Below are 22,920 nucleotides of genomic sequence, written 5' to 3' on the forward strand. Positions count from 1 at the left end.
ATCTATTGTTCTTATTCAATAATCCCTACAGGTAATTCAATACACTGGTTTAAAACTACACCGCAAAGTACAGACCACGAGGTCAACGCATGGGTGAGAGACTATATGACCTGCTCTGCTTTTGGGTAATTTCCCATTATTAGAGTTTAAAAATAGCTTGGCCTAATTTGCAAAATTCAGTGCCGAAGAACGGAAAGTGATGTACATCAAAGAACATTGTATAATCATTATTTATGTCGTTTGATAGCAGTTGATAACGAAAACAGACAGCTTTGTAGAACACTGATGATACAGAGAATTACTCATCACCTCACACAGGGTGACGTGACCTTGTATCGAAACGTCGAATATAACCGCATCTCGCTCCACTGACTTGGACATTGGTATCGACACAAGACGATCACGCCTGAAAAACGGCTGTTGTTCTGTAATTATTCCCCATTCATTCGCTTGCCGGCAAGCTATATTGTGTGGCGTATCATCCCTGTGTCTGGCATTTTACGATCGGTATCAGGTAGGTAATTCTCACTTCTGAATACTTACAATATATATATTCTAATAACATCATATTTATGTACATAGTGTTAATTAGACAAATTGTTCCTTTTTTATAATGGTAAACTATATATATTATGTGATTTTCTCGCTTATTTGTATTAGAAAATGTCTTTTTTGTTTTGTATGTCGTTTTGTATCTTTGTTTTTGATCATATGTGTGTATATATATACATCTTGAACAAAAACGAAAAATGCGATGGATATATGAAATATTCAACAAGCAACGCTGATTTGTTAACACCGATGTACTTGGCATTCAACTCATAAAAGTGGTACATAATCACTATTCACAATCATTTCATTTTTCCCTTGTGAATTCTTTTACTGTATGAGAAGTTTTTCTTGCTTATTTATTTGTCATTATAAGTTTAGGCGTAAATATGTTATTATTAAAACTGCAAAGGCAAACACAAACGTCTATTACACAGTCAGCCGTAATAGACACATTTGATTGTTTCTTTGTTTTCTTTCAATGCCTTGTAACTATCTTTCGATTATGAATTATAGATAACACTAAATGAATCGTTACATGTCCGAGTTGTATTTTATGTAAAAAGGAATGTTCAGCTGGATATCGATCGCGACAAAGACAGAATCGCCAGTTTCGGATTGCCGTTCCTATAAATCTTATGATCCTATTATCATAGGAAAAGATCCTTTAAAGTGGGCGATTCGAATTGGCCATATTTAAAGGATTTGTCCGTTCTCTTCTATGGTGTAATTCAATTCTTTGTTTGGAATAAATCAGCGGAAAAGCAATTGATGATGAACATTTTGTTGACTGAACAATGGTGGCTTGGGTGTACGATATCAACGTTTGAATAGGAGTGGTCGTTATTTACATAATTATGAAATATTACTTTATACACACCAACGCACACTTGGCATACAACTTAACAAAAGCCATGCACAGTCATTATTCACAATGAGCTATTTTCCTGTTTTGTTATTACCTATACGAAATTACTGTAAAATGTTTGTTAAAACACATACAAGTTTGCTTGTTTTATTATATTCGTGCCAGCTTAAATTTCTGCGTCATGTTCACCAATACTTATGCAATACTTGTGTGTCCTAAATGGCTAGACAGGATTGTTTTTAAGTGTATATAAACACTTCGTAAGTTATCAGTCGGGAGCAATCTTTCGTTTTACTGAAGCCGATCATATATCCTTCCTTTTCGATAAATGTTATTGTATTTTTAAAATTATCAATTTGACATGTAAAACATTCTTTCTATTATATATTGTACTATCAAAGCACCATTACCACGAAAAACAAGAAACTACCAATATGTCAACATAATCATAGTACAAACTAAAAGCTTACACAACTGAACTAAGATAATGCCAAGTAAAGACTTCATTAGACACAAGAGTATTTATAAAGAATTTCATTACATTTCACTCCTCGCAAAAAATGATCAACAATTAAGGGCGTTACAAAAAAACCAGTTTACGTTTGTTCACAACAGACGCAACTCAGATAAATTATTACCCTATATTTAACTTCCATTAATAACATTGACTCTGGAGATGTATCATTATTTATTGATTATATTTTTGTATGTTTCAGAATGAAGAAGGTGGCCATTATAGGTGCGGGTGCTAGTGGACTACCAGCCATTAAGTCATGTTTAGAAGAAGGAATGCAACCTATATGTTTCGAAAAATCCAACCAACTCGGTATGTGAATTACTTCCAACAAAGACTTGTATGCAAAAATACTTCCCGGTAAAACAAACCTAGTAATCTGATATTGCTAAAGAAAGATGCTTCTTAAGGTAATATATATTCCCAATGGGAAAAAAAATTCAATGAGGTCTGATGCAAATACGCGTTTGTGTCTTCATTTTTATATAAATTATATTGAGCTTACATATAATTCCTTATTCATCAGAAGTCCAAGCTATTTAAGGATCCTTCATTTGAAGACTATCTTTAATGAGAATTCATTTTCCATCTTTAAGACTTGGTTTATAAATTTACGTTTATGTTTTGATATGTTTAAAACTACCTACTATGCTAAATAACATAAAACACCAAACGAATGAAAATTGTGATTGCTATGGAAATAGACCGTATCATACAAATGCTTCTGTGACGTTACTTTTCCTTTCATCTTACTATTGCATACAACATAACTTTTCTGTTGCATATTTACCTGCAGGTGGTCTTTGGAATTACACAAGTGAGGTTCTGGAAGATCAACCGTGTGTTATGCGTTCCACTGTGATCAACACAAGTAAAGAGATGCTCAGTTACAGCGACTTCCCTGTACCCAAGGACTACGCTATGTTCATGCATCATTCATACGTACTGAAGTACCTCCACTTATACGCGAAACAGTTCGACCTCGCTAAATACATCCGATTGCAAACCCAGGTATATCTATGCCATAAGAAATTAATTCTAAATCTAAAATCTAAATTGTTTAGAATTTAGCTGAGAAAAATAACGGGAAATGGAAACGAAATTTGAATCGAAATCAAACAAGGAGTTTCTTTGCTAATATTTTGTGTATTGTTCGTTTGGTTGTTTGGGTTTTCTATCTTAATATACACACACACACATATATATATATATATATATTCCAGGGAAGGGGGTGTCGACTTTTGTTCTTCTTTCTGTTTTTTTTTTTCCTTTAGGTGAGGTCTTAAGATCGTCAAATTTTAATTGTCATGTCTTTATTATTTCATTGAAACATTCTCAAAGAGTGCAATTGTCTGTACTAGGTCGAGTCTGTTGTGATGGCGAAAGATTTTGAGACCACTGGCCGATGGGATCTTACTGTCAAGGATATACAAACTGGTGAAGAATCCACCATGACTTACGACGCTGTAATGGTGTGCACTGGTCAACATACATACAAATACACTCCCGAATTTCCTGACATGGAAAATTTTGATGGTCGAATAATGCATTCTCATGATTACAGAGACTCTCGCGGATACGACAACCAAAAAGTGATTGTAGTTGGTGTGGGAAACTCTGGAGTAGACACTGCCGTAGATCTGAGTCGATCATCCAAAAAGGTATACTGACAGATTCAGGGCCGTTTGCGTGATATAAGAATGTTTGATATACCGTATAATATACAGAACCAATAAACTGGAAGGGTGACATTTGTACATTGAGGTTGAAATCAATGAGGTGTTTTTTCTCGCTGAATAGTTTATCATATGTCAGACCACATGTATATGTTATAATGAGTCACCCAGTGATAAACAATAACATAAATATCCGAGGAATCCTAAATGTTAATAGTTTTCACAGCTTCTCTAAATAGTTGCCAATATGCTGAATAGTTCATTTGGTTTGACTCAAGTTCGTGTTTGAGAAGTTAAAGTTTATGTTAAAAACATTTGACAGTACGTCATGGCAAAATGTACTTAGTATCATAAAAGCTCATTCTTGTTTTTCATTTATACCCATAGGTGTATCTGAGTACCAGGCGTGGGTGCTGGGTATCCAAGAGGATAGCGAGCAATGGTGTTCCAAATGATATGAACAGCTACAGAAGGTGCATGTTGGCTATTAAAAAATATATTCCAACAGGTATACTGGAGTGGATAATGATACAGCAGAGTAACCAACAATTCGACCACAAGGTTTATTCCCTGAAACCCGAGCACGGCTACTTCTCTCAGCACCCAACGATAAACGACGACCTTCCCAATCGAATCGCTAGCGGTTCTATCATTGTTAAGCCAAATATCAGTCGTTTCCTTAAAAATGGGGTGGAATTCGAAGATGGAACAACAGAAAATGATATAGACACCATCGTTCTGGCAACTGGATACAAGTACAACTTCCCTTTTCTCGACAAGTCTCTGGTTGAAGTCAAGGACAATCGAGTTGATCTCTACAAACACCTGTTCCCGACAAATCTGAAACACAACACATTGGCCGTGGTCGGCATTATGCAGCAGATTGGAGCAGTGTTTCCTATTTCTGAGCTCCAATGTCGACTCTCTGCTAGAGTGTTTAAGGTGCGCTATTTCTTTTTTTTCAGTTTCTGTTTCACTGTTAAACCTTAACCTAAAAGATTTATTCTTATCACTAACGTTTTGACTATACAAATTTAACACGGTGATAATGAATATTTTTGAAAATACATTATCCCTATCGTCCAATTTCTGTTGGATGTAAGTGGTTGATGATTAGTTTTTAACGGCTCCAAATTGAATATTACTTTTCTCATTGGTTTTCCCGTTTGAAAAATCAATACTTTATGACTACATGTAACCTGTAGTTAATATCTTCATCGAAAGCCTGCTTCTCCCCCTTGTAATATTAATGAGCCACAGTTATCTCCCTTCTTTCAGTTCCACTATTTCATATATTGAATATATCCCAGGTAGTTCTCACAAGAACTCTTTGATGTCTTTTTTATATTTATATGCTGTTGAGGATATTTCAGGTTATTCTTCTATCGTTTGGTGCCGTTTTGGTAACTCCTGCTAATGTTTGGTATATATCACTTTGCAGAAAAGTGCTTAAAATCTGCATATATTTTTTTAATACCATCGTGATGTAATATGATACTAGTTATTAATCGCGGAAATTATTTTTACAAAACGGAGGTTTATGTGATATGGATCTGTCAATACCTTTGTAATGTTTAATCCTTTGAAGGTAATAATATCATAGATATTCATCTCGTTATACATTTCTCGTTATACATTTCTTTACTGTTATGCATGCTTCGTGTTATAGATATTTGTGTTTACTAGAATTGATCACTTTTTCATCTTGCGGACATTTCGTTTTACTTTGCAGTGACACACACTTACCACATTTTCAGGGGGATATCCAACTGCCCTCTAGAAGTGAAATGTGGAATGACATCAATAGGAAACGAGACGTCATGAATAAGCGATTTGTCCAATCAAATCGGTACACAATGAAGGTAGATTGTGTGCCATATATGGATGAGCTTGCAGAGCTTCATGGATCAAAGCCGAATTTATGTAAGTTGTGAAAATTTTACTTAAACTCCAAGTCTTCAAGGTCAGGGATAAGATCAAGATAAACCAATGTCACCGGATTACGGTTTTCAGGGTGACATCCATTGCCTTACAGCACCAGATATATAGACAACAATATGGTCAAATTATATTTTTCTTTCAGCAAGAACATGTTTTATCATATATATAAGAGTTTCCCAAGCTGGCAGATTGCATCATTCATTACGGAAATATCTTTATGAGAAACTAATATACAGATTTCGATCTTTCAGTTATCGTCTCCATCCTCTTAAGCAAGAAAGATTTGTATTCAAATATTGGAGAATCGAGTAGAAAGGCTAGCGCATTACGCACATGTCTTTTCTATGCGCTTTGAGAATCAGCAACATTATTGTGAAATTATATATAAATGCTATAATTGCTTTTTTTTTTTTCTTTTTTTAAACTCGTGTTTTGTCTCTTCCAGGAAATCTTTGGTACTAATGAATACGTATGGAACACTTTAAAACGGTTTAATTATCAATAATTGCAATAATATTCGGTTATTCTTTTGTATCGTTTTTGTAGGCCGTATCGCTAGGTCTGACCCGAGCCTGGCGCTCCAATGTTTCTTCGGTCCCTGTACTCCTTATCAGTTCCGATTAGAAGGTCCATGTAAATGGAATGGAGCTCGGGAAGCTATACTGAAACAATGGGATCGAACTTGGCATCCAATGAAGACTCGACCGACAGGTCCATATTCTTGGAAGGAGACTCCCAACACCTACTTATACACAACAGTGTGTCTGTTAATCGCCTTCATACTGATTTTCGTATTTTGATGAAGGCTTGTCTGGAGACTATGCATTCAATATTTGCTATATCCCAGTAGAGTGACCAATAAGATATCTATTTGTGTGCTAACAGTATTAAATGAAATATTTGATCGTAGATGTGGTTTGTTCTACACTACTGTTTGTCTGATTTCTGAACAATAAACCTACCAACATAGTTCCTTTTTAAAGTTTTATTATTTCATTTGTATATGTGCACAACGCTGATATTGTTGCTTGTTCAAGTATAATGAAAGTTGAATTTAAGTTTAAATGTGCATTGTTTGTAGTTGTTAATTACAGTGATAAATCATTGTGTTAGAATAGCACATATTCATCTTTCCATAATTTGAATGTATTCAAAGTTGCACTTTAAAACTGCGAAAACCCGGAAGTATCATTAAATAATGAATGAAGCTCCCGGGATGACAATCAGCAATGAATATTCTCCAGGGTAGGTTGTTCACATCACTTATTCACACAAGTCAATGACAGCAATTTGGGTTATCATATCGGGTCAGTATCATATCACTTCTTGCCGTTAGCCTGTTCGTGATAGATCGTGAGCAGCACAAATAACAGCATCCAAAAATGAAGACTATACGATCTTATTCTGCAATAGATTTCTCTAAACAAACCTAACTTTACACATAAGTATACTTTTATGACGCTGTCTGTGACAAATCGTGCAGCTATAGGCGGACGTGTATCACTCATATTGTCGTCTTCGTGCCTTAGTTTCATTACATATATATCTATTAAGTAAAGTGTATTGATTTGATGGTGCGATCGCTGACAAAAGTGGCTGGAAAACACCAGGTAATATGTATACCTTCACCATAACAAATACGTCACCAAGGCTACTTATATGCTCTGACAGACGCGAAATATATGATAATATTTGTACCTATGTATAATAAAAACATAATATCAGATTCTGAACATATTTTATTAATATATGTAAGCGTTGTGGAGAATCCATCGGCTAAATGGTGAGAAAATCTGTAAAAGAAAAGTGACAATATTTCGTTTTTAGACGATTGATATTCCGTTAATTAGTATACATTATCAATTAACTCAATAATCATTTAAGATCAACGCCCATTAACATGTTATATATATCTTCTTCATTATATATCAGAAACATTGTATTCTCTGATTACCAAAGGATCCACAATACATCTATTTAAAATTATGTTTATTTAAATCAATTTCACACAGCACATCTAAATACAAGGTAAATAAAGAGGATTGGGGGGAAACTACATAAAGTATATGTTAATCATTAATATTGACTGATGATGATCAACAACATAAGTGTATATTATTTAATGATATTTATTCATGCATCCAACAAACCATACATATTATTTCCATGCGATGTATACATTTTGCATTAGATCGATTTATGTATAGACTGAATACACGGCATGTTTCCTAACATGAATTCAAGACGTTTGGATTCGCACATCGAGTAAAAGACACATTACACCCTTTTTACATGACACCACAAAACTGTACATCTGATAAACGACATATCTAGAATCATTAGACAGGTATACATGATACATTACTACACATACTGCTAACACGACACAGTAATTCACGCACTGAGAACACGACATTTTCATAATTATACAATAATTGTATGACACTGAGATCAACATACTGTTTACACGACACAGTAATTCACAGACTGAGAACACGACATTTTCAAAAATACAATAATTGCACGACACTGTGATCAACATACTGCTTACACGACACAGTAATTCACACATTAAGAACACGACATTTTCAAAAATACAATAATTGCACGACACTGTGATCAACATACTGCTTACACGACACAGTAATTCACACATTAAGAACACGACATTTTCAAAAATACAATAATTGCACGACACTGTGATCAACATACTGCTTACACGACACAGTAATTCACACATTAAGAACACGACATTTTCATAAATACAATAATTGCACGACACTGTGATCACATACTGCTTACACGACACAGTAATTAACACTGAGTACATTTTCAATAAACAAAATTATGTCACGACACAGTAGTCCACTTACTGATGAAGCTACACATTTAGAAAATGTACAAGGTATACGTTATCCATACATCAAATACATGCCAAATTAATTCTTTAATCAATTACACAATGCATTTATTCAATCAGTATGTACACTCTTCGTATATATGCACATAGATACTTAGAAAACAGCCATGATTCACAGATACCTTTAAACATGGTGGTAAACCTACCTAAGTTTATGTTGATATTTCATAGATGTCATATTGGTGAAGCAGAGGTTTGCGACGCTTGTACAATTTGCTCTATCAACTGAAAATATATGTGTATCATAGAGACTGTCAAACTACAAAATAGGCAGCGAACAATGAAAGAAATAAACACGTACAATAAGGTTACAGTAAGCAATTTTACCTATCGTATGAATAAAATTGTATACCTGCGTTACTGCGGTAAACATACACTAATATACCTTTGTGTAGTAGGTTTCAAATTCCCGTCTTGAAACTTCATTGTCAGCTGAAAGAGAATTACATAGTATATAATTTATATATCAAATTATTTATAAATCAGTTACTAAAATTAATTGCATAATTCAAAATATAGGAAAACAATTGATATGTTTAGATTTTTTTTTCAAATACAGCAATAAATTATAAAGCCGAAAGATCTAGTACCCTGTTAGCTGTGCGTACATAAGAACATGAAAATTTATCCTTTGTACAATCCATGTGATACGTCATTAAGTAATGGAAAATTCCTTGATGCATGAAAACCACTTTATCATTATAACGTTTTAATGAATACGTCCCGACCACGTGGGTTTTCCCCGGGTACTCCGGTTTCCTCCCGCAATAAGACCCCTCGCGCGCTTACATCCGGGCCAACAAGAGTGATTAGTATAAGTTGATATAACTTGTTTCGCAATTGTTGTAAAATAAATAAAGTTTATATTTATATATGAATACGTCTGACCAATGAAGTGATCGAAAGTTGAACCTAGCTAAGTAAACTCTAAAACTAACCACGAACCACGTCTTATGCGAAAATAAATCTAAAAACAAGTTTATATTATTTCAATTTGCACTTTTTGCTAAATTTCTGAATAAATATATCCTTGTGTTAGATTTATCGTGAAATATAGAAAACAAATACAAACAAATAAACATTCTGATATCATTTCTACCCTTTAAACTTTAGAACAAAAAAATATAAACAAATTAGTTTTGTACACATATGTTTTGTAAAACAGTTTTTGGGGGGGAAACTGTTATATCATTTTTTTTTAAGAAAATCAAGTAGCATTGCTTACCGCTGGTGTCCATGATCTCGTATACCCCATATACAACAGAAAGATCTATTTTGCCTTCTTTGTCATAGTCAAAGGTATTGAAAATAGCGTCTGCATATGGACCAGCGGACGAAGTGTCCTTGAATTCTTGCAGCGTCAAAATGCCGTCCTCTATGTACGAGAGAAGAGAACGATATATCATGCTTACGATCATTAAATTTACAAACAGTGACCATCCCCCATGTATTGCTAACTACGCTTATCATTATAGAAGCAAACTTACTCTTTACATCTTGTATCAAACATGAATATGAAAGTTGTGGGGTGTAAGTAAGATTTTTGTTGTGCAATATATATATAGATATTATTGCGAGAGAGAAAATATTTAAATCAAAAGGTAGAAACTACATAAACATAATTTACACTCACTATTGACATCATCATTCCGAAATGACAAGGAATACTCCGTCAGTGTTAGTCTTCCATCATGATCCGCATCAAGCCTCTCGAATCCCACATCCACATAATATTCTATCGTCTGATGTAGAGTTTGACTAGGTACCATTGATATAAATACATGTTAAGAAACATAACTGTATGCTAATATGTAACGATCACATATTCGGTAGAGAACCGAAAATGGTCATATAAGTTCAATATTTGATTGATATGATTTATCATGTACATCGTGTTATAAAGATGTTTTGAAAACTTTTTTTTTTGTTTTTTATTTTTTTTTTTTTAACTGTCGTAAATGTTTATTTGTATGTGCGTATACAATACCTTTGAATACTTGTCAACTTACCACGAAATGGCTGTGAGGCCTACTAGCAACAGGAAAGCCGACATTTCGTTAAGCTGAATATTAAGATTAGATAAAAAATTACTTTAATATCTCTATAAAATCTAAAACCGTTTACGCTTGGATAAAGTTATATCGGTAAATTTTCTTATTTAAGCAATCTGATAGCTATTGACGTAAAAATGAATGTTTCGTTTCTCGTGCAAGTCTAATGTTGTCCAATTATCATTTACATTACATTGTTATCACATGTATTGGTAAAAACTAGAATTGTTATATATCAATCTTGTTTGAAGGTAAAAATCTTTCGATCTTTTATTCAAAAGATAAGGGAACAAATTCAATATATATATATATATATATATATATATATATATATAAAAATAAAATAAAAAAAAAAAACAAAAAAACAAAAAACTTACAATCAGAATACAAGTACTGAATTAGCTGCTTTCACTTACCGGCAGGGCCTGCTGTATACATAAAGACCTCTCAACCTTATCTTCGATCACGTCTCTGCTTAATGTATTTATGATGTGGGTTGGGAACCTCAGGTTCACGTGCACGTAGCACATGTTCTTGTCGTCGAATATTCGCATTTAGGCTTATATCTGTATGTATTTGTGGATGCCACATAAAGCTTGTCTATATAAATAAATATTGACCTATTTTCAAGTCCAGATAGGACAGGGATTGCAAGATGATGCTGTCCAATATAAATTTTTTGTATTTATTCGAGCAATAAACTGCTCTCAGTTTGAATTATTGCCAATCAGAATGTCAACTTGATAAGGACAATTTGCTTTTTATCCAGTTGACATTCTTTGTAATCAGAAATGCCAACTTAACTCAGCACAGTGCTTATATTTACCATGTCTATTATCTATCTCGTTACTAGTACAGAAAAGAATGGCAGTTCATGACCTTGTAATACATAATTGACTGCACAAAGGCTGTATAAGTGTACCAATGGCATTTAAATCTCAATTTAGGTATAGTACGCATGTTTTTTTGCATATAATGGAGACAAAATCATGAATTTTGGTTTCAACACAAAGATCATCTCCATTCAAAAATAATATGATATAATTATCGCATTACCAATGAAATTCAACAAAAGCCAAGATCTGATCATTTCTGTTCAAGACTATCTGTCGTGTGTTCTTTTAATGTCAACAAAACGCTTCTTTGAACCATCGATGACGAATCTTCGCCCACCATCAAATCAAGTTGTCGATAGATTCAGGTCAGAATGTAGGTTATTACATATATTTGAAAAGAATTAAAATGTGTTGGGTTTTGGCCTGTGTGGATTATCTGTTGAAGTTGTCGTTAATATATTCTAAAACATCGTGGAGAGGTTTCGACAAGTGACAGGATACTTGTTCGAATCATCAATGCTTGGATTGAGAGTATTAGGCTACCTACTGTAACTGTGTATTCCACGACATTTTATCATACTTTATATAACCATACCACTCACTTGCAGTGGACAAATGATAGTTTTAGTATATCACTATTAGCACCATTACTTTCTTCATCTCACATATCGGTGACACATTCTATTATGTCATCATATCATAAATTTCCCCAATGTCGTGGTCAATCATAGACTTCAACAGAAAAGATTGTCGCTATATTTAGGCTAGCACCAGAATGATTGTCATGGCAACGACTTATTTACTCATAAGTATATCGGGGATTGAATTATGAAAATTTTCCAATAAAAAAATACATTACCTTACCATTATCGTACAGTGACATATGTTTTCTTCAGTCAAACACATAATGCATAATCATGTATTGCCCTTCTTAAAGAGTTTTACATGGAAAGTCTTTTCAACTCTTAAAAGGAATTTGACAAATATGCCATTATTGCATGAAGACTTTAACTCTTTCTGGTGAATTAAAGTCTAAATATCACGATTGTTATCATGTATATAGGACTTGCGCCTTTATGCTGAACTCTGGAGAAGTTTCAAACAGTTCATTCCAAACAGAACACATGACACTCTCAGTAAGGTGTTAAAGATCAACTTTTAAGACTAAACTACGGTTGATTGCAGCCTATCATTGTGATGCCACAAAATATCAACGACATAATTACAGAGTGATTTGTTTCTTTCGAATAAAAGTACTGGTATAGATTTCACCATAAATTTTGGTAAACAATATTACATGTCACTAAAACTAAACCTTTGTATCTTTTTCTGTAAAAAATGTCTTTTAAAACTATTTTCTCGTGAATAATAGGACTGTGAAATTTTCAGAAAACGGAAGTGAAAATTCCTTTTGCAGTAAGACCCATCCCGCGTTTCCATCCGGGTCAACAAGAGTGATTTATATAATGTAAATTAAATGAAATTTAATGCAAACCGTCTATCATACCCCATGCCAATCAAATAGTTGCCCAAATGCAGCTTTTTATTAATATTCATATATTCAGGTTCGCTATGGTACATAGTATTTTTATAGTTCATATTACCATAAATTGTAACACAACCATAGCATCAAATTACACACAGAGGTGGTCGGGTGACGTAGCGGTAACGCACTCTCCTTTCACCAAGTTTTTCGGGGTTCGTTTCCCGGAAAGGATGTGGAAAGGTATTAGGTCACCTGCCAGACCACATGGGTTTTCCCCGAGTACCAGGATTTCCTCCCACAGCAAGACCCGTCGCGCGCTTCGTAAACGTTGTACAACAAATGAAGTTTTTTTATACATATAAATTGCACAAACACGTTTTGCATTGCTGAATCATTTTAATGTACTTAATATAACATTTCAGTTTTTAAAAGCGGTCATATGATTGTTACCTGTAAAAGAAAATAAACGAAAATCAAACCTACAAAGGATAAACTTGTTACAAAATGAAAGGGAAAAATGTTACATATCGCATCAAAATTAACAAACACTACTAGCAGTTCAAACAGCATCATAACAATACTTTTTTCCAATGAAAAAAATGTATTAAATTTGGGATTAGCTGACAGCTGATTTTTTTTCAAATTGCGGCAAAATTTGGTCTACCTCAACGAAAAAGAAATGAAAATATGATTATAAAATGTTCAATCATGACAGGTCAAATCAATAAAGCCCAATCAGAGTGGTGTATTATTGGCTTGCTCTATCTGTGAATCACAAATGTATGAACAACGTACAACAGCATACATTTGTCACTATGTCAATGGTGCCAGTACCTAATACTAAATGATGAGTTTCATGATAAGTATGCGCCGATTCACTCAACTTCAAAAACAATGAATAAACAAGATATTATACTATGCGGAGTATGGTATCAAAATCAATCTACCTAATAAAACGATTCAAAGTATTTCTATTTTAAGTTTTAACCAGGAAAACTTTCTATATCTAATAAGGGGATGGTTATAGGGATGGAGGAAGGAGAGAGACAGGGAAAGAAAAAACGTTTTGGATTTCTTCCTTTATTTATTATTTTTATCAAATAAAATGTTTTTTCAAGTATCTTACCAGGAATGTCATTCACTTTTGAATTGGAGCCAGTCCAACCAAATGTCCATAGTTATCTACAGCATCTTTAATGACCTGTGAGAGAAAACAGTACTCGCTATTAGCATGCCCTTACATATTTTCTGTATTAGGCAGTGACGGAGAACATACGTATTTTAACATTTTTAGAAGTGATTATTTCCTTTTATTTACATGAATTTGAAAACATGAATTATTGTTTAAATATGCAAATACGTAATAAACGAGTGCATTTACAAAAAATGTCTAATTGACGTTATATCAGTTGTAGCTTCGAACTATATTTCCGTGCAGTTTAGCGTACGTCAATCACTGAGGCTAGTTAAACAAAGGCTGAACCACAAACTGTTGGAGGTTTCAATCGTCAGAATTTTCAATCAATATTGTAGGAAAAAATATACATGGTAAGTGATTTAAAATGTAAGCTGCATTTTGGTTGAGACAGATAGACAAATGGTTCCTCGCCAGAGGTTCCCCTCTTTCGTATTTCTTCGCCCTTGCCAAAATACCGAGAATATGTAAGGACACTGACTATGTATTCTCTATATTTCAGATCATCACATCTTCAGATTGGAACAACAGAGTAACATATAGAGCCATAACCACTAAAAACCGACCACCATGCTGAAAACAGATTCTTCAGTTTAAAGGTCAACATATTCGTAGCTTTCATAATTTTCAACATTCCTTACTTCGTTTTTGGCATGCATTTCATTCGCCAATATTTGATTAATACAATAGCTTGTATCTCATAACACAACATAAATCTGTTTGTGTTACACATAGTTATACACATGTTTCACATAATATATGCTTTGTTTGAGACTTTGTCTCTTACTGTGGTATAGTCACTTACTGTGGTATAGTAATTATCGAATTCCGCCCGGCTCACTATATTGTCCGCTGTAAACGATAAATGTTATGCGTTAACATGAAATATCATATCGATCTATACTCATTTTATCTAATTGTACCAGAATATCATTATGAATCTTTGATTTCTATGTCAGCATGCCATTTAATCTAGAAAATCTAATCTTTCTAAATATACGCGTGATTACTTTGATATGTCGATAATTTTTTTCTTTATTTTTATTTTTAAGAAGCAAAAAAGTCCGGTCTATGTTTAGTGTAAGTCATTTTACATATTTGTGATAACTATAGCTGACTTATGAAATGCCGTATGATATATCGTTATATATCTATAGTTATAATGAAACTAAAAGCAATTATTCTTCTGGAATGTCTGGTCTTCTACATCCTGTAGTTTCCATTAATCTAGTTCAATTGAATTTTAGTTTGGGTTATGATTATGTTGAAATGTTGGTATATTGTTGTTGTTTCTATTACAACCATTATTTGAGAAGGATGTTTAGATAAAGGTTACCATATCAATCGAATTTTTGCGAATTGTATGACTCACTGTTCGCGTCCATTATGGAATACTGCCCATATACTGAACTCATGTCAAGATAGCCATCCTGGTCATGGTCAAGCTCCAGAAAGACAACCCTTGTGTAGGTATGGTTTGTAGAACGTGACTCGAACTCAAACTCGCTTATTTTGCCATCATCTGAAAACGACAGTATATATTCGGCTTTTAGATGTGGTTCATGCATAATTAGTGGGTTTTTTTTACAATACATTAGGTACATTCAAAGATTATGATATCTTAGAAATACCTTATAATGTGTATAGAGTTGCAACATTTTCTTACGATAAAATATCTTTGATATAATTCTTTACCCACTGATATGAATCAAGTTGATATTTTTACAGAACATCAAAGTTAACGCAAAATGTTTTGACCTTTTATAAAATGCATTCAGTGCATTTGATTTTAATTATCATTGGAAAGCTGTATTCATTTCAGCGTAAGGATAGATTTCCATTGGGTCATATGTAATCATTTTTAGTACAGCCTCCCCACGGGAATTCGAGATAGCAGTGACATAATTTTGACTGATATTACTTGGGACAACTATTGATAAATCAATTCAAATGTACACAACATGTAATTAGCTTTAAAACCCGTTATAAAAGAAAAAGTATAGCTTACAAATCTACCTTACAATTCTCAATAATGCTCAAATACATTTCCCGATGATCGAGAAATAATTGTGACCTTATCCTCTCCAATCCATGAAATAGTATCAAATGGATAACATCACTTGATTTCTCTAATGTTGAATGTAGATCAGGGAAATGTGATTTTAACAAACTTGTGACCTCATTAAAATTGTACTTGCTTAAAAGATAACTACAAAAAAACTTGTGTTTTTCAAACGAAAGAATAATTCTTGTTACTTTTAAAGCAATACTTTATAACAATAGAAGAAACACATTAATATTCTCCAGATGTCGTTTAGTCAAATTTGTTGACGATAGGAGAATGATATGTATCTTAGAAAGTTACTTAAGATTTGATCTCCAATGAATTTCCTTTCATGAAATTGGATTATATCTAATTTTTTTTTTTTTTTTTTTTCATTTCTTTTGCAAAACATTATTTTTCTCTCATTAGGTATATTACACCTTTAACGGATGTGAGATTTCATAATCTCAATACAGGACTGTGACAAAGATCCCCTGTCTGGACAATGGTGTGACGTCACAATAACAGTTCACTGACGTCATGTTAACAGTTCAATCATGTGAGCAGCGTGATGCAACACATATTAACTAGTAAATTATGTGTCCTACAGGGTAAAAGAAAAGTAATCATTTACCGAGTTATTTGTGAGTTGAGAGCCCCATCCAAGAGGGGGAAATCGTACACGGATTGGTTTCGCAAAAAAAAAATACTTTTTCCTTTTTTCAAACATGGGTCTGTTCATGCTTGCTGAGCGCTGAACAGCCAAACTCTTACACTCGGATAACGATATCTTTGTCTATGACACGGATCAATGTAAAGTTTTATTAATCTCTGTTTTCAGTGTAAACGTAGTTTGATTGAAAATTACGACGTCTTGCCCATGTGATTTAAGAGGTCATTTACAGGCCCACTTGAGAACACCAGCTTAGGGAAATTAATATTATCCTACGGCTGTTGAGTATAAAGAAACTACATCTTCAAAAACGTTAATACACGACTAAGGACAGTAAACTGCGGTGTTTCATTACACGATTCATTTAAAACCCGATTGAGTTATGGTTAAACGACGACAAATATCCATCAAAGTTACATAAAACGTTTTAACCCATAAATATATGTTATTCCATAAGCATGTTATTTCTAAACATAGATGTATAACTTTCCGTTATCGTACTATTGGCATCTAAATGCAGGTAGCTATTCGTAAGTTCGTAAAGCTCCATCACACTATCGTCGTTGGTGTCCACAGCCAAGAACGATTTATCTACAGCCGCAATTACATCTGTAGTGGTTTGAAGAGCCCTGTGGGATATTTTATATTTCATTCATATGTTCTATTCAATTTATTAATAAACATTGTGTTCAATGAGAAAAAAGACAAACAAGTGAACAGCATCTTTCAAAATAAAATTTGAATAAGATAAGGTATAACCATTGAATTGATAAAACTGCATCATAGAGCTGTGCCAACCTTGTAAGACTTGAATTATTTTACTTCAAAAGATGATTTATTGCTTTAGCTCTGTCAGCAAAAGTCCACAACAGGAAGATTACATTATATAAGGACAAAGTAGAATGTTATGGATCAGAGTAATAAAATGCTTTGTTAGTACTTACGCTAAAGCCGAGGACAATCCCAAAAGGAAAACAAGTGCACGCATACTTGCTATTCACCTGAATCAACGAAAGAAAACTTTTGAAAAGTGTTCAAAGACCTTTTTAAAAGTTAAAAGGAAAATAAGAAAGAAACAAAAGAAAATACATTTTTCTTATTTCAATAAACAGGTGAAATAACTGGTTGGCAATTATTTGCTGCTCCTTGGCTCGTAATACTTACGAAATATAGAGTTGAAATGATATAGAGTTTGAAAAGCATCTTAAGATAATTTAGAGTTAGATACAATAGAGCCAGACGATAAATAAAACTGCATCATACAGCTGTTTCGTCCCTCTCGAACTCGTCATTGATGCAATGAACCTATATTTTCAAGCCCAGGAGGCGACTATGGAAAATCCAAAATGATCGAAAGAAAAGTCTCCCACACAGTCAGTCGATGTCAGCACTACATCGCTGTATTCAAACACTAGGAAAATTACAAGTACAAAAGTTACCAGTACAGTTACCATATTTCTGTCAGGTGTACATTCGTTGCAAATTTCTGGGGTTAGATCTCAACCAAGTTCAGTTTCCGTGAAAAAAGGACCGACAATTTACGATGGGACAAGACTTTTTAATACGTTTTGAGCAGATATCTAATTGAAAAGCTCAGCGAATCACCGTGTGGTTACGGGGACCTGCACAATGGGTTCTCTCTGAATTAAGACTCTCTGAAATAAAACTTTTCACACTTTAAAATCAGTATTGAGGATTTAAATCTCTTGGTAGAGAGGCAGCGTACAAATCTGAAATGTGTACCAGATTCAAGACGGAAGAGGCAGTTTGATAGTCTATGGTGAAGTTCTGAGGTTGACTGCTCGGAAAGATTATCTAAACAAACATTTTACTGATTTACTAGAAGGTGATATTGTAGAACAATTTATTGATGGTTTAAACAGCTATGAGTTTTGTAGGCATGTTCATTTTTTTCATGCGAAAACACTTGTTCAGGCAGTAAGTGCTGTTATTGAAATTGAGTCATTCAGTGCAAGACATGCAGGTCAGACTCCAGTTAGGAAACCAAATAAATTAAATCCTTGAAGTTCCCGTTTTTGTGCAGGCTACTTCTAGCGAGTACAGTAAAACGGCTGATGGTGATCCTGAGTTTGATTTAGCATCCCTTAAATTGAACAGTTTAAGAAAATGAACAGAAAGTTGAACTCTAGGTATAGGAATAATCCAAAATCAAGGAATACCCATAATTTAGACAGAAATTGAACCAAGGAAGCTAGTGGTGTTGGTGTTGATGGTTCAAATACCAGATTTTTGGCGGACTCAGCGTCGTAAGTGACCTTAATTGATTGTGGCTTATACGACAACCAGGCCAAAGGTATAAGTCTGAGCTGAACAGCCAACTAGAGTATCTGGGAGAAATTAGGTTGTTTTGGGGAAAGCAGATTTTGTAATTAATGTTGGGTAATCGTATCTTAACAAAAGAGGCCATAGTGGTTACGCTTCAAGGATTCAAAGGTATTTAATAATACTGAAGTATTGAATTTTGGTGTGAAAGCTCTGAAGTTGGGAAGCCACATGGTAGAGCTTAATTCTGAACCTTTAAGTAAATGTGCCCATATTGGAGTTTCAGAAACTGTTTCCATACAAAAATTTCCGAAATGTGTTAGAATTTCTGATGAATTAACAGTACTTTACGTTTCTGTATTTTGGTCAAAGGAACTTCAACACAGTGACTGAGAAAGATGTATATCCCTTACCAAAATGTCATGAAGCATTAGACACACTTTCGGGTGTCAAGTGATTTTCGATCCTTGATTTAGCAAGTGGGGAATGACACAAGAAAAACATGTATGCAAGGATTATGCTAGCGAAACATCGCGGCTCAGGAGGTGACTACGTGAACTTATCATATAGGTATATTTTCAGGTATATGGAGCTTATCCGATATATGTGTGGTAGTTCGTATATATTGGAAATGTTAAAATGTATAACATTATCTGAGACTAGCAATAAGAATATTCAAGCAGTCCATAATGAGTCAGAATTTGTTCCTTTACATTATGATATCGTGGAGCTGACCATAACACCTTAACTCACTCTAGCCTCCGGAAGTACTAATGGATGTTTCCTTCAAATGATGAAATGTTCTCATTTGTGGCGACACCACGATACTACACACAATATATACCAAATGAAATTCGCGATTTTATGAGGATTCTAAATTAAAACAAAAAGATATTCCACGAATTTTCTATTCTCAAAACCATTTTATCGCTTGTTCTTCTTTACTGAACTGATTCAAGAAACCTATGATCATCTGTTTATAAAGATCAATAATTAATGTAACAGCTGTAACGTGAGTAGTGAGTAGTATTGAAAGGTTTTGATTTTTCTTAATTTTTCTGGTAAAATTACTCAAATCACGAATTTCTTCATTTCAGTTTCTTAACATTTACACAAGAAACATTTCAGCTCAATGAAACTGACAACACATGGTCAAGACCATGTCGTGATCATTTGAGGTGAATCTGAGCTAAATTCCTTTAGCAGAACTGGCGAAGAAGTCAACACATTTTTTGTTTCGGGAGACAATGAGTGCACAAGCATTTTACTTTAAGGCCCCCGTGGCTGCCACGTAGAAGAGCCGAAAGCACTTTGTTGACTTCCTCTCTTCAGCATCTGCTCCAATTTTCAGTTCAATGGAACTGGAGAAGATTTTTGTTGTCTGCAACAATTAATCAATTCATAATAAGTCAGAACCTTCTCATGATCTTGTCTGGAAAGTTTTAGTTTCTCAAGTGAAACTCGTAAACAAATTTAAAATTGAAAAGGTATTGGTACACGTGGGAAGCGACACACTCAGAAAACCCATCTCGGCAGCCAAAAATGGATTCTATGTTGATGAGAGCATGTTAAAAGTTTCGATGCACAGTGGACTGGGAATTGTACAAGGTCCTAAACAACGTGCGAAGGCTTGAAACAGTAGGCACTTGTGTAAAAAACAGTAAAAAAATTATACGAAATATAAGAATAAGATAAGGTCACACATTAACTCCACATCCCGACCATTCTTTATTAAAGCCAAATGACAATTTTGACGACTTTTCCTTTCGGAATCAATCTTTCTAGTGAAAAAAAAATTCTAAAACGAAATTATAAGGATAGTCTTATTTTCAAACCCCATTCTCCTTAATATCCTACATTGTACATAGTTTATGTGCTTCATATCGGGTCGTTCAAAAGAGCAGATTTTTAAGCGCAAATGAAGCATTTATGAAAGAGATGCATAGCTATCTCTGACTTGTATATTACATGGAATGGCTTTTAAGTAACATTTCATAACTTAATCAATAAGTTGTACAGTAATTAAATATAGGATGGCCATGACTTATTTACGGCACTAAAATCCAAAACCTTTTTCTCTATACTTATTTTCTAAGCTCTATATCTATTGGAAGCGGTATCTGCACAGGTTAAAACTCTTACCAATAGAAGCGTATTTTTCTAAAACTGAAATTACCTGATACGTCAGCTAACTCCAAATGTCGAGCACTGTCAGAACGTGTAGAGTCTTTTGCTTATCAGGCAGCGATTATCTTGTTACCAATCACATGGTATGTCCCAGCCGTGAAGCCCTGCTGCTATAGGTTGCTTTTAAGTCCATGTGAAAATGACAAATGAGTCATGTGAAGCAAAATGCTAGTCACGAAAAACAACAATGGGATATTACAATTAATTGAACTTATAATTTTAGTATTCTTAGCGTTGTTAGTAACACGACCTCATTTTTTTAATCTCATTTTTTTAGTTTTTGTTTTTTTTTTTTTTTTTTTGTTCGAATTAATAAAACTATCTTGGATAAAGTGGAAACAATGAAAAGTGCCTACTAGTTCTACAAGCGAGATCGTCAAGTATTTAACCTGACTTAGAAGGGCCAAGGTAGGTATCAGGTCACAATATCAAAGGTCAAAAATTGGTGCCATACATGAGATTGCAGATAAGCTTTCTTCTACAAATATATATTTCAACGTTAATTAAGAAACTTTTAATTGTCGGTATGAATTCTGAATAGTGTTTTCAAATATTATTTGTATACGTTGTGTTTATCCGTATTAAAACATGACATAATGATCCTGTGTTATGTATGGACACGACGTTCTTGTGTTATTTAATGGACAAAATGTTCTTATGTTATGTATAGGCACAATATTCATGTGTTATGTATTGACACGATGCTCCTGTGTTATGTATGGACACGACGTTCTTGTGTTATTTAATGGACAAAATGTTCTTATGTTATGTATAGACACAATATTCATGTGTTATGCATTGACACGATGTTCCTGTGTTATGTATGGACACGGTGTTCTTGTGTTATGTATTGACACGATGTCCCTGTGTTAAGTATGAACACTTAGCTCCTGTGTTATGTATTGACACTATGCTCCTGTGTTATGTATGGACACGGTGTTCCTGTGCTATGTATGGACACGGTGTTCCTGTGTTATGTATGGACACGGTGTTCCTGTGTTATGTATAGACAGTATGTTTCTGTGTTATGTATGGACACAATGTTCCTGTGTTATGTATGGACACGGTGTTCCTCTGTTATGTATGGACACGGTGTTCCTGTGTTATGTATGGACACGATGTTCATGTGTTATGTTTGGACATGGTGTTCCTCTGTTTTGTATAGACACGGTGTTCTTGTGTTATGTATGGACACCGTGTTCCTGTGTTATGTATGGACACGATGTTCCTGTGTTATGTATGGAAAGTATGTTTCTGTGTTATGTATGGACACAATGTTCATGTGTTATGTATAGACACGATGTTCATGTGTTATGTATGGACACGACGATGAACACTTAGCTCCTGTGTTATGTATTGACACTATGCTCCTGTGTTATGTATGGACACGATGTTCCTGTGTTATGTATGGACACGGTGTTCCTGTGTTATGTATAGACACGATGTTCCTGTGTTTTGCATGGACACGATGTTCCTGTGTTATGTATGGACACGACGTCCTGTGTTATGTACAGACATGATGTTCCTGTATTATGTATTGAAACGATGTCCCCATGTTATATATGTACACGATGTTCCTGTGTGATGTATGGACACGGTGTTCCTGTGTTATGTATGGACACGATGTTCCTGTTTTATGTATGGACACGATGTTTCTGTGTTATGTATGGACACGATGTTCCTGTGTTGTGCATGGA

At 34.1% G+C, this 22,920-nt stretch overlaps 2 protein-coding genes across 2 annotated transcripts; one reads left to right on the forward strand and one right to left on the reverse strand.

The window, feature by feature from the left end:
- The first annotated feature begins 501 nt into the window (after positions 1-501).
- On the forward strand, positions 502-6,457 carry LOC132563089 (flavin-containing monooxygenase 5-like). Its single transcript, XM_060227847.1, has 7 exons — positions 502-514; positions 2,134-2,243; positions 2,728-2,942; positions 3,293-3,592; positions 3,995-4,549; positions 5,365-5,530; positions 6,095-6,457. The coding sequence occupies exons 2-7, from the start codon at positions 2,135-2,137 to the stop codon at positions 6,346-6,348; spliced, it is 1,599 nt and encodes a 532-aa protein (XP_060083830.1). The 5' UTR covers positions 502-514; position 2,134; the 3' UTR covers positions 6,349-6,457.
- Positions 6,458-13,979: 7,522 nt separating this feature from the next.
- On the reverse strand, positions 13,980-17,741 carry LOC132563078 (uncharacterized). The gene is made up of 5 exons (XM_060227838.1): positions 17,698-17,741; positions 17,255-17,382; positions 15,409-15,558; positions 14,842-14,888; positions 13,980-14,042 (listed from the first exon to the last, which is right to left on the reverse strand). The coding sequence occupies exons 1-5, from the start codon at positions 17,739-17,741 to the stop codon at positions 13,980-13,982; spliced, it is 432 nt and encodes a 143-aa protein (XP_060083821.1).
- Between the last annotated feature and the right edge of the window lie 5,179 nt (positions 17,742-22,920).

This window comes from Ylistrum balloti, unplaced genomic scaffold, assembly GCF_031769215.1.
Source record: "Ylistrum balloti isolate Yb309-2 unplaced genomic scaffold, AGI_CSIRO_Ybal_v1 Utg371580, whole genome shotgun sequence".
Lineage (NCBI taxonomy): Eukaryota > Metazoa > Mollusca > Bivalvia > Pectinida > Pectinidae > Ylistrum > Ylistrum balloti.

Coding starts and splice junctions, on each gene's coding strand:
- LOC132563089 (XM_060227847.1), top strand. CDS start 2,135: ATGAAGAAGGTGGCCATTATAGGTGCGGGTGCTAGTGGACTACCAGCC. Junction 2,943..3,292: donor ACATCCGATTGCAAACCCAG/GTATATCTATGC, acceptor TGTCTGTACTAG/GTCGAGTCTGTTGTGATGGC. Junction 5,531..6,094: donor TGGATCAAAGCCGAATTTAT/GTAAGTTGTGAA, acceptor TCGTTTTTGTAG/GCCGTATCGCTAGGTCTGAC.
- LOC132563078 (XM_060227838.1), bottom strand. CDS start 17,741: ATGCGTGCACTTGTTTTCCTTTTGGGATTGTCCTCGGCTTTAGC. Junction 15,559..17,254: donor CCTGCATTTAGATGCCAATA/GTACGATAACGG, acceptor TGTCGTTTTCAG/ATGATGGCAAAATAAGCGAG. Junction 14,889..15,408: donor TTCCATAATGGACGCGAACA/GTGAGTCATACA, acceptor TATCGTTTACAG/CGGACAATATAGTGAGCCGG.